This window comes from Diabrotica virgifera, chromosome 2 (genome assembly GCF_917563875.1).
Source record: "Diabrotica virgifera virgifera chromosome 2, PGI_DIABVI_V3a".
NCBI lineage: Eukaryota > Metazoa > Arthropoda > Insecta > Coleoptera > Chrysomelidae > Diabrotica > Diabrotica virgifera.
In genome coordinates this window covers 200,645,772-200,658,494 of record NC_065444.1, presented here as the reverse complement: position 1 = coordinate 200,658,494, position 12,723 = coordinate 200,645,772, and the positions used below count along the sequence as shown (strand labels likewise).

At 36.3% G+C, this 12,723-nt stretch overlaps 1 protein-coding gene across 3 annotated transcripts in view; it reads left to right on the top strand.

The window, feature by feature from the left end:
• LOC126880352 (acylamino-acid-releasing enzyme-like) overlaps window positions 1-12,723 on the top strand; it is a 123,803-nt gene that overhangs the window by 97,779 nt on the left and 13,301 nt on the right. For all 3 annotated transcript variants that reach the window (XM_050644155.1, XM_050644157.1, XM_050644156.1), the window contains 3 exons: window positions 6,844-6,989; window positions 8,414-8,588; window positions 10,261-10,509. In XM_050644155.1, the coding sequence (XP_050500112.1) occupies window positions 6,844-6,989; window positions 8,414-8,588; window positions 10,261-10,509 (570 nt within the window). The remainder of the gene's footprint in view (window positions 1-6,843; window positions 6,990-8,413; window positions 8,589-10,260; window positions 10,510-12,723) is intronic.

The window sequence follows — 12,723 nt, the reverse complement described above, 5'->3', positions numbered from 1 at the left end:
GAGTACTGTAACGAACCCTCTTTGTGCAGCAGCTTTCACAGAAAACAAATGAGCGCTTGCTTCAGGAACATAGAAAACATTCTTCAGTTCAGCATCTTTCCATTTATTATTCAGACGCGTTTGAATTTTCACCGTTCCTTGTCCACAGGCTAGCATACATACATCCTTCTTACCAAGTGATATCTTTTCGGGTTCAGCAAACTCTGTATAAGATGAGAAATATTGCTTATCTGTAGTGATATGATTTGTGGCTCCACTGTCACAATACCATTTCCCAGCTTCAACACAATAATTGTTAGATGAGGCACTTAAAACAACAGACAAAAAGGCAGTATCATTACTTTTATTCTTGTCTAAATTCTCAGCAGATTTTTTTAATGGACACTCTCTCGCCCAATGGCCTAATTTCTTGCATCTGTGACAAGAAAATTTTTCTTTTGCACGATGTACATTTTTCTTTGACTTTGTAGTAGCTGTACTTTGGCTCTGTTTGTATTTTTCTGTCGGGCTATTGCGTGCAACAAACGCAAAAGATTCTGTGGTACTTTGGTCACGTAATTCAATGGCACACAATTTCTCAATCAATAAATTCAAAGTTTGATTCTTCGATGGTATCGTGTCCCACAAATCTTTGAAATTATCAAAGTCCTTACCCAAAGTTGATAAGATCCGACCATTTAACATTCTTTCGGATAAAACATTTTCATCATGCTTCAGCAATTCATCATTCAAATCTACAAACAGTTTCTGCAACTTCGCAACATGTGTGCTAATATCTTCTTTTTCATCACGCTGGACTCTAAAAAAGGCTTCAATTAACATGTTTAACCGTTGCGTACTGCTACGTTCAAATCGCGCACGTAATTTGTCCCATATTTCACTAGCATGAGTACATGTCAACACCAGCTCGGAAACAGTTTTTCCTAGCGTACATGCTAACAAAGTTGCCGCTTTTGCATCGTCTTTTAACCATTGTTGATGCTTCTCTACTTCCAATGAAGTTGAATTTCCAGCAACCTCGGGACACTTACACGTACCGTTCACAATGTCTTCAAGTGCATACGCTCGTAATAACATCGAAACGTGCCATTTCCATTTTGCCCAGTCTTCAGGACCCTCAAGTTTATCGACTTGAATTTTATAATCGTTATTGCTGGTCGCCATATTTTTTCACCTGTTCACAGTTCACGTGAATTGGGCCCGTAACCTGTTATAAAATGAGTTAGGTGAGCTAACTAAATGACCATCAACAATTAAGAATTTATTCTTAATTACAGGACAATAGGAAAACATTTTACTTGAACATAACTTGTATATCCGACATTATATTTTCTTGACATTGACATTACATTAATTATCAATACTGTCAAATACATAAAGTGGCAACCATAGAGCAATAGCTACTTTTTATATTGTATATTCTAACATATATGATATACAAAAACTAAGCGAAGTGGAAATAAAAAGAAAGTATGTATATCAATGAAATAAATAAAGGGCTATTAACCAGGAAGACGAAGAGCGACTAGGAATACTGCAAGTGTGGCAAACTACAAGAGAGGCGATAACTAGAGCAAATGATAAAATTATTCCACAAAAACGACAAATGAAAGCAGGGAAGAATTGGTTTGATGAAGAATGCCTTAAAATAGCAGAGGAAAAGAAAAAATTAAGGCAATTGGCATTAACAAATAATAATGATGGTATAAACCAGAGTTACAAAGATCAAAGACGAATAATGAGAATGGTATATAGACGAAAGAAACGGGAATACAACGAAAAAATAATACAAGAAATAGAGGAAAAATTTCAAAAAAGAAGAAATACGATCGTTTTATCAAGAAGTTAAAAAAACTGAAAGGGAATACCAGAATTACAATTCATACATGAAAAAGAAGATGGAACACTCACGAGTGAAAAAGAATCAGTCATGGGTATATGGGAGAGACATTTTAGTGAACTACTGAATGGGGAAAATACAGATGAGAATCAAAATTTCCTTATAGAGGAAGATGGCATAATAATAGAATTGCCTAGTGAAGGAGACCTGGAATTGCGACCTGGAATGTACGAACTCTTTTTGAAGCAGGAAAATTGGATAACGCGACTCTTTAAATGGTACGCCTACATATACAGATCCTCGGCATCAGTGAAACGAGATGGCCACACTCAGGAAAATGTGCAACCGCGAAAGGAACCTTATTTTACTCCGGAAACAATGACAAAGACCACAGAAACGGAGTAGGAATAGTATTAACTAAGAAACTCGCTGAAAAAGTAATAAATTTTGTCCTCCATTCTGACCACATAATACTGATACAACTACAGGGAAAACCCATGAATATATATAATCAGACTTACGCACCAACTGCTGATAAATCAAATTCTGAAATTGAGCGCTGGTACACAGAATTGGAAACCATCATTAAACTAGTTGGAAAAACTGAAATAACCATTATAATGGGAGACTTTAACGCCAAAGTTGGGGATGAACCAGTGCCAGAAGTGGCTGGTAAATGGGGACTAGGTAAGAGAAATGACAGAGGCGACAGATTGATAGAATTCTGTCAGCAACATGAATATGTAATTACTAACACCTGGTTTAAACTACCACCAAGAAGGTTATATACCCGGAAGTCCCCACAGGATAGAGAACATAACATCGTCCGCAACCAAATTGACTTTATTCTTGTCAATAAAAGGTACCAAAACTCTTTCAAAAGCGTAAAAACTTTCCCTAGTGCTAACATTGGTTCCGATCATAATCCAGTAGTGGCGCAGATGGAAGTGCGATTAGAAATATGTAAACCACCACAAAAGAAGTCTATTAGACGCATATCCGACCAACTCAATGATGAAAAAACCAAAAAGAAAACAGAAAAGCAGCTGAACAACAAACTTAAAGAAATTACCAACAAAGAAGACAGAGCACAAGATATAGAACAAAACTGGGAGGAAATCAGACACGCCCTTGCAACGGCAACCGAAATGATAACAGAACAACGACCACGAAAGCAAAGATGGATGACAGAGGAAATATTGGATTTAATGGATGAAAGAAGAAAATGCAAACAGCACAAAGCAATGTACAAAGCAATAAATAGAACCATTAAACAAAAAATAAAAATTGCAAAAGAAACATGGATAACGGAACAATGTGAAGAGATCGAAAACTTATATAAAAAACATGATGACTTCCATCTTCATAAGAAACTCAAGGAATTCACAGGTACGACATACTCAAAAGGACCAAATAATCTAATCAACGCAGAAGGCAAAGTGATTTCAAGCTCTGAAGAACAAATAAATATGTGGGAAGACTATATAAAGGAACTCTTCTATGACATCAGAGAACCTCCTACATTAAATTAAAAAAACGACGAAGGTCCTCAAATACTAAAGTCCGAATTGGAATATGCTCTACGTCAACTAAAAACAACAAATCTGTAGGAAAAGATAAACTACCAGCTGAACTATTGAAGTTAATCAACGAGGAAAACTTGGACCTTCTTCTTGGACTATTTAATAATGTTTACAATACAGGGGCAATCCCTAAAACATGGCTTGAATCCGTCTTCATACCACTGCCTAAAAAGAAGAACGCCAAATTATGTCAGGACTTCCGCCTTATAAGTCTATTAAATAACATTCTGAAGCTTTTCTTGCGAATCATACAGAACAGAATATATAAAAGATGTGACGAGGTCACCGGTCAAGAACAATTTGGCTTCAGAAAAGGTATGGGGACACGAGAAGCACTTCAAACTCTGCCACAAAGATGCAAAGATCAGCAAGCAGACCTTTTTTATCTGTTTTATAGATTTTGAGAAAGCGTTCGATAGGGTGAAGCACAAGACCTTAATAGAAAGGTTGAACGACATCGGAGTCGACAAAAGAGATTCTAAAATTATAGAGGCTATTTATTGGAATCAGACAGCAATCATAAAGACAAATGGTAACACGTCGAGGCCAAATGAAATACAACAAGGTGTTAGACAGGGTTGTGTGTTATCGCCCATACTGTTTAACGTCTACTCTGGGGTAATTTTTGCGAACGCTTTATCGCACTCCTTAGAAGGAATCAGGATAAACGGTCAAAGAGTAAATAACATCCGCTATGCAGATGAAAAGGTATTAATGAGTGATTCGGACCATAGTCTGCAGATACTGTTGGATAGGGTTACTGAGGGTTGTGAAAAAATGGGGATGAAGATCAATACTGCGAAAACCAAAGTTATGAAAATATCAAGGAACAAAAATTTACCTCTTCCAATATATGTGAAACACCAACAGCTTGAATACGTAAGCCAATAAAAATATCTTGGTTGCTGGTTCAACAATAAACTTGATTATAAATAAGAAGTAAGGGCGAGAATAGAGATAGCCCGATAGGGGTTTATCAAAATGAAAAGCTTATTTTGTAACAGTAGGATTAGTATCAGCCTTAGATATCGTTTTCTGCATTGCTGTGTGTGGTCAATACTTTTGTATGGAACGGAGGCCTGGACGCTCAACACAACACTGATGAACAAGTTAGAAGCCTTTGAACTCTGGCTTTATAGAAGAATCTTGAAAATACCTTGGACAACCCATACCACCAACGAAGATGTTCTGAGGAGAATATTTACAGATAGGAAACTGCTGAAAATCATTAAAGTCAGAAAAGTTAGCTACCTGGGACACATAATGAGAAGCGAAAAGTACCGCCTCGCGCAACTGATGATCTAATCTAGGGTAAGATTGAAGGAAAACGGGGTCCCGGTAGGCGCCAGATTTCATGGCTTAAATATATCAGAGACTGGACCGGCCTTGATCTTTGTTTAGAGCCGCATTGGACAGAGACAGATTTGCCAGTGTAGTCGCTAACCTCAACTAAAGGAGAAAGCACCACAAGAAGAAGAAATGATAAAAGTATAATCAATGGGCTAAAAAATAACAAAAGACCAGGAGAAAACGAAATAGCGGCGGAAATGATAAAGAATGGAGAAGAACTACAAAAAGGATGTATAGCTTGTCAAGAGAAAATATGCCCAAATCTTGGACCAAAGTTCTCTTATGCTTCATCTACAAAATTACTACTATGTACAGTTACGATCACTGAATAGTTTACACCTTAATTTTTATATTGTAATACTCTACAATTGCAGTGTCTTACGGGTTTGATAAATGTCAAAGTCAAAAAATTTCAAAAAGTCAATGCTTGTGAAAAATTTCGCTAGTGTTGAAAAATAAAATAAAACGATATCAAACTCCTGCAAAATGGTTAGAATGCGTTTGAGTGATTTGCAAAAAGCAAGAGCAATTACCAAACTCGAAGAATGTTGTTCACTAAGGAAAGTTGCTGCAGATTTGTACGTGAGCCATATGTGCATATGGAAAATCAAAAAACGATGGGATAATTATCACTCTATAGCAAGGTTGGGAGGTTCAAGAGGGCAGAAGATCTCCACAGATCAACAGGATGAGTTGTTAGTAGATTATTTGAGAGAATCTCCTTTTACCAGAGCTCAAAAAGCTAATGAAGAGACAGCGTTTCCGGGCAGTATTTGCACTGCACGTAGAAGAATTACACAAATTATTGTTTATTATTTAACATTGTTTATCATTATTTAAAATAAAATAGATTTAAAATAAAATGGATATTTTAAAACCATACTTTCTTATTTTCATTACCTATTAAGACTATAATCCATTTTATTCAAAAAAACTTCTTTCTCTACCATCCATTTTGCTAAATTTTGTAAAATATATTAATTTATATTATTTTGATTTTTTAATTTTAATCAACCTATTGTAGATACACCACTGTTAACGTCACTTTGACGTAAAAGGTGGGTTTAAACGAGGTAAAAATTTAAAAAATTGGCTCCTAGATACGTAAGCCTGAAAACTATTTAATGATCGTAACTGTACTTCAAAATTACAGAGGTGTTTCTCTGTTGGATACTGGTTACAAGATATTAGCCAGGATGCTAAGAGAGCGACTAAACATGTTGAAGATAAACTAGGTGAATATCAGGCCGGTTTTAGAGTTAATAGATCAGTGACAGATTAGATTTTCACACTAAAATAAATCCAGACTACCCGCTATGAACATAAAGTATCCCTTCATGCGTTGTTCCTAGATTTTAAACAAGCCTAGGATAGGATGGATAAAACTGTATGAAGCACTAAGCTCTTTGGGTAGACCCGCAAAACTGATTAGGTTAGTAAGAATGACTTTGAATAACACACGAAATCATGTAATATTGAGAGGTTTCTCATCAGAGAAATCTGAAGTGAACAGATGTCTTAGACAAGGAGATCCGTTATCCACAGTGCTTTTTAACTTAGCATTGGAAACAATAATCAGAAATAGCGGACTGAAAACGACCGGATCCATCTTCAACAATGAGCATCAATGTCTGGCCTTCGCTGATGATATTACTGTTCTAGCGAAAACAAGAAACGAATTAAAAAACGTTATGAAAAGATAAGAAAAGAAGGCTAGATATTTTAATTTAGAAATAAACCAGGAAGAGTCAAAATACATGATGCTCGGAAATACAGAGCAAAACGAAGAGGGGCAGTTTACTTCCATATCTAATGAAGCAAGGGAATATAATTTAGAGAGAGTGGTCGATTTTACGTATGTTATACGGTATATAAAAGATTATGGTTACTGTATGTCTTGAGCTCTTGGAGGACATATTAATATAATGCTTTGGGGTGGTTATCTGCTTTTTTTATGTATGGAGAGTTTGGTATTGATAGTTGGGATGGGGTGAGTGAATTAGTTATTTGATAAATTTAATATAAATCTAGCGTATACTTTATAAATATATGTTATATTATTTATTTTAGTTAGCTTACCCCTTCCTGGAAAAGCTGTGAAATCTCCAATATTTTCTCCCAAGGGCGACTATATTTTATGGCTTCAAAGAAACTCGGGTGGACCTCATGCCTCTGCGATGGAATTAGTTAAGGCTAGTGTTCCTTTGAATGAAAATGTAAGTTTACAAGGTGTATTTGTAATTATTGTGTATTTACAGTCCGTCCAATATACTTACCGTTGCACGTCATTATCTAAGTCAAAGATCTAAGTTGACATTGTTGCCCAATTACAAAAAATTTTTGAATTCATTTCTTGACTTTACTATTTTATTATTTATGTTTTTAGGCACTAATGTTTAATCTTAAATGACTTTATTTATTTTTAATAACTGAAAACACTGAATTTATTATTAAATAAACCAAAGACTTACTTGATATTGTTTTATTTATAAAACGTACAATTAACACTTAATTTAACTACAACACTAATAAAACACATAACTAAGAATTCTCACGCGTAATTTATAATAACTTATCTAATAGAACTAATTTATTTATTTACGATACAAAAACAACTATTTTTGAAATCAAATATATCACGTAATTTTTGCGGAAGTGGATTATACAACAAAACAAATTAATATTCAATGTAAATAAATAAAAACTTTAGAAATAGAAAACAAGAATTAAGTTATAATCTTACGTTAAAGTAAATAATAAAAACAGTAAATATAATAAAAGAAATACTTATAGTAAAGAATAAAAACAAATATGAAGTGCCATCACCGCAACTGTCAAATAAATGTTACCAATTTATGCCAAAATATCACCTTCGTTCGATTACAGTTACAGTGTGTTCCGAACAAATGTACTTCATAAAAACGCTTTATAATCCATTTATACAAATTAAATGAAACATATAATTGTGAATTTCTTTAAGTTAACATTAATACAAATCTTCAAATATTATTTCTACGCATACATAATAAAATATGTCTAGTGGCTGTAATCCCAGTGTACTCGGCAAAATGATTCTAAAAAAGAACACTTCTACCGCCTAAATATTTCGTGTTGGTATCATGTGACTTCACGGGCTATGACGCGGATGACGTGCAACGGTAAGTATATTAGACGAAGATATATTGGTACTATATTCCGCTGATGCACTATTCAGATACGTAGGCCTGGATCCGGCGTACCAAAAAAAGTTTATTAATAGCAAGCTGAAAATGTGTTAATAGCTTAACGGTGTCTAGTCAGACAAACTTTGCTGTACGGGAACACTGGAACAGGGGAAGTTTTAATTATGGAACAGGTTACTGAAAATGATGAGAGAACAAGGTCATGGTGTGGTCGTGTTCAACGTCGAGACTTCACCCAACCCGAAGAATTGCCGAACTACGGGTTCTTGATAGGAGTAGAGAAGGGATTGATATTGATATGACCCAAGATAGAATTGTGTGGAGAAATATAATTAGGGAAGCTGATACCGCGTAGGGATAAAGACGAAGAGAATGATGATAATTGAATGTGCAATAGAATTATACATAAATGAAATTGTTTTTTATAATTAATTTTTTAACATATTAAACATTTTTAGACAGTCAGTAAGGTAGTAATTGATATTGTGGATACCGAGAAAAAAATAGAAGGTGGTAAATTGTTTTACGGTTTATACAACACAGGATTTTTTAGAAGACCATGGGCGAGCAATGACCGACTAATACTTAATACTAACCAAAAGTATACAATAAATTCATATGTTGTAAATATTAGTAAGTATACGCTTATTTTATCTAATGAAAATATAAGAAAATTTATTTATTAGGCAATTTTTTAAACTATGGTGGATAGTTTCAAAAACATAGATTCTTCTACCTTTTTTAGATGACGAGTTATATAGTTTTTATTATGGAACTGTATGAATCCTTTATATTAATTATGTAGTGGAGCCCAAGGGGGAATTTTTGCAGTTACTCGAACGCGTCAGAAAATCACATGGTGAGAAACCATGTACCCTACCATATATTGGCTCTTAATGCAGGGGAATTCGCTAAGTGGGTCCGAAAAAAAATCTATCCTTAGAAAAACTCGAAATCGTCAGATTAAGATAAGGTAAGTTAAGTACATGTAGAACAGTGTATATTTAAAAAATCTGACGATTTGAGCGGGGCGTAAGGAAATGGGCGAGTGACAAAGTTTCACAAAAAAGCGAATATTTCGCGAAATAAATATCAGATAGAAAAACTAAAAAATACGTGTTGTAAAGATTAATTAAGGTAATTATCTCAGGTTTTAGGGTTGTTTACAATGAAAAATCACGATAACCGAACAAATGGTGTATTTTCGTCTATATTGTACAAAATCTCAATCCTAACTAAACTAAAAACAGACGCCAAAAAATACTGTCTCTCTGCCCGCAGCATCTGCTAAATATCAAAGATAAAAACTATGGTCAGAGAAGACCACACACACCCTATTCAGGTCAATTCCCAAAACACAGAACTTTTGCAAGAGCCTGGGTCGTTTGACGATGATAACTACAGTCAAGTTATGCTCACTACGGAGAGCAATGGATTGTATCCTCGCTCCGACCCTTGCTCCCTGGTATTTATATTCGTGAATTCTCGCATTTAAAATAATCCATTTATTTCACTTAGCGATCGATAATATAGTTTCGATCGCTATGTAAAATAAATACATTATTTTAAATGCGAGAATTCACGAATATAAATACCAGGGAGCAAGGGTCGGAGCGAGGATACAATCCATTGCTCTCCGTAGTGAGCAAACCCTCACCCTCCAGGGACGTATCGTAAGGAATTAGTTTGTTACAATGTTCAATATTTTTCAAAAAATTATCGAATGATACCAAACACTGCCGCCCATGGAGAGGGATGGGGGTAAATTTAAAATTTTAAATAGAAACCCCGCGGTATTTTGCGAAATGAACATCAGATCGAAAAACTGAAAAATACACGTATTCAATATTTTTGAAAAATCTATCGAATGACACCAAACATGACCCTCACGGAGATAAGGTGGGAGGTTACTTTAAAATCTTAAATAGGAGCGCCCTTTTTATTGCAGATTTGGATTCCTTACGTAAAAATAAGTAACTTTTATTTGAGACATTTTTTCGAATTATGTATAGATGGCGGCTATTATCGGAAAAACGAGTGTTGGAAATGAAAAATTACATTAAAAAATGGGAAGTCCCCACTACAATGGAAAACTTAACTTAACTTTTTTTGGTTTTAGGACCTAATCTTCACAACCCAATAGGTCCCCATAACGCTCGAGTAACTGCAAATTGAGCATACTTTCCTCCCTACTGTATGTTTTATTTGGTCAGATCTATAAATTGTTTTTGTTTTGCTATCTTAGAAAATCCTTGCTCTGCTACTTTTATGAACTATTTATATGTTTATTTTTTTTTAATTACAGATACTGGCTCATTAACACAGCTGGAATATAATGAGGGCAGCTTAAGGGTACTGGACGTTCATGAAGATACAATTCTTGCTGTCAACAGACATTTTCTGAAGCCCGACAAAATCATACTGGGTAAATTGCCTGCGCCAAACCAGGAGGCTACTATTGTCTGGGAGGAGCTCACAACTAGTGAAACCGTACCCGGCCTAGAAAACTCGAAATATGAATATTTGGACCTTAAAGCACCAGAAGGTGATTTTAGTAAGTATTTAACTTTTTTATGCTTAATATCCTCTGATGGTAGATAATGTTTACATAATGAACAGATGCTGTGTAATACCAACAGACCGTTCACGTCTTTTTAAATACATACGTGGGTGGTTTGATAAGTACTTGGTTTCTCCTCCCGATGGCGCCACTATCACAAGATAAATCTACTATCGTGGTGTTGTAATACATTCTTGTAGACGGCCTTTGTCAAAATCTCAGCCGGACTCGTAATTTGGTTTTGACCGTGTGTGTAAGCAGGCGTGTCTGGGGATTTTAAAAAATGAAGAAAGAGCAATATCGGTTGGTGATTTGACTCTTGTTTTTAGAAGGAAAATCGCGCAGCGAGATAAGAGAGCTCCTGGATGCTGTATACGGTAACTCTTCTTCTTCGATGGCGACTGTCAAAAATTGAAAGAAGCTCTCAGTGCGATACGTGCCGCGTTTGCTCACTCAGGACAATAAACGCAACCATGAGACCACTTCAAAGCAGTATTTGAGGCTGTTTATGCGTAATGCAAAAGAGTTTCTACATTATCTCATAACGGTCGACGAAACATTGTTCCACTGGTACACACCAGAAATCAAGGAATAGTCGATACAGTGGACGTCACCCTTCGAACGTGCTCCGAAGAGGGCGAAGATTTTCCTGTCGGTCGAAAAGATGGTGAACACCATTTTCTGGGATTCACAAAGTGTGATCTATATCAACTTCTTGGAACAGGCAAAATGTTCAAAGGGCTTTACTATGCCGCATTCCTGGGGCGATTTGATGCCTAATTGCAGAAAAAACAGCAACGATTGGGGAATAAAAAATACTCTTTCACCATTACAACGCACCGGCTCACACCTCTGCCGTCGCCACGGCCAAATTGGGGTACGAACTGCTGAAAGCGTGGTCCAGGAAGAAGAAGAACATCCTGGTTGAAAATCTCAGAACCTGGTTCAACATATATGTGCAGCTTTTCCGCGCTGCTGCAGATAAGATAGATATTGCCATGTTAATCGCCAGCATTCATCGCGGATAGGAACAACAAGAAGAAAAATATAGTGTCGGTGCCAGCCCGTGTCATTTCTTTAATTCTTTGTTTATTGAAAAGTTCTCAGCGAGTTCATTTTGCTGTGACAGTTGCTGTTGACGAGTCCATTGTTGCTTTTAGTCGTAAGAGCTGGGAGCGGATTTTGTGCGTGATAAGTAATATGGAAAAACTATACGGGGATATGTTGAATTAGTTGTGTACATGACTTTCACCAACGGCCGGAAACCAGAGTTGGGGCCGAGGGTAGTTATAAGGGGTCAAAGTCGCGGATTTTATTATTTTTTTTATGACGCTCATGATCGAGATAGTGCACCAAAATTTGGGAATAAGTAGGTCATGACGTACCTAAGTAAAATCTCTAGGGGCTCAACGCTGCGTGACCGACAAAGGGGTGGGGGTAGGGGTGAATATAAAAATATAAGGGGTTTTTTGCGACGTTCGTGATTGAGATAGTGCACCAAAGTTTGGGTATAAGTAGACCATGACATAAATAATTAAAATCCCCAGAGCCGGAAACCAGAGTGGCGGACGAGGGTAGTTATAAGGGGTAAAAGTCGCGGTTTTTATTATTTTTTTTGTGGCGCTCATGATGGAGATAGTGCACCAAAATTTGGGAGTAAGTAGGTTATGACGTAACCAAATAAAATCTTCAGGGGCGAAACGCTGCTTGGGGTACAAAGGGGTGGTAGGCAGGGGTGAGTATAAAAATATATGGGGTTTTTTTTGCCGTTCGTGATCGAGATAGTGCACCAAAATTTGGGAATAAGTAGATCATGACATTACTAAGTAAAATCTCCAGGGGCGGAACACTGCGTGGGGGACAAATGTTGTGCCGGGTCACAAAAAAAATAATGCACACTGCGACTTTGACCCCTTAAAACTACCCTCATCCCCAACTCTGGTTTCCGGCTTTGGGGATTTTACTTAGCTAAGTCATGGTCTACTTATTCCCAAATTTTGGTGCACTATCTCAATCTAGCACGTCGCAAAAAACCCCTTATATTTTTTATATTCACACCTACCCCCACCCCTTTATCGGCCACGCAGCGTTCCGCCCCTAGAGGTTTTACTTAGTGACGTCATGACCTACTTAATCCAAAATTTTGGTGCACTATCTCAATCATGAGCGTCATAAAAAAAAATAATAAAATCCGCGACTTTGACCCCT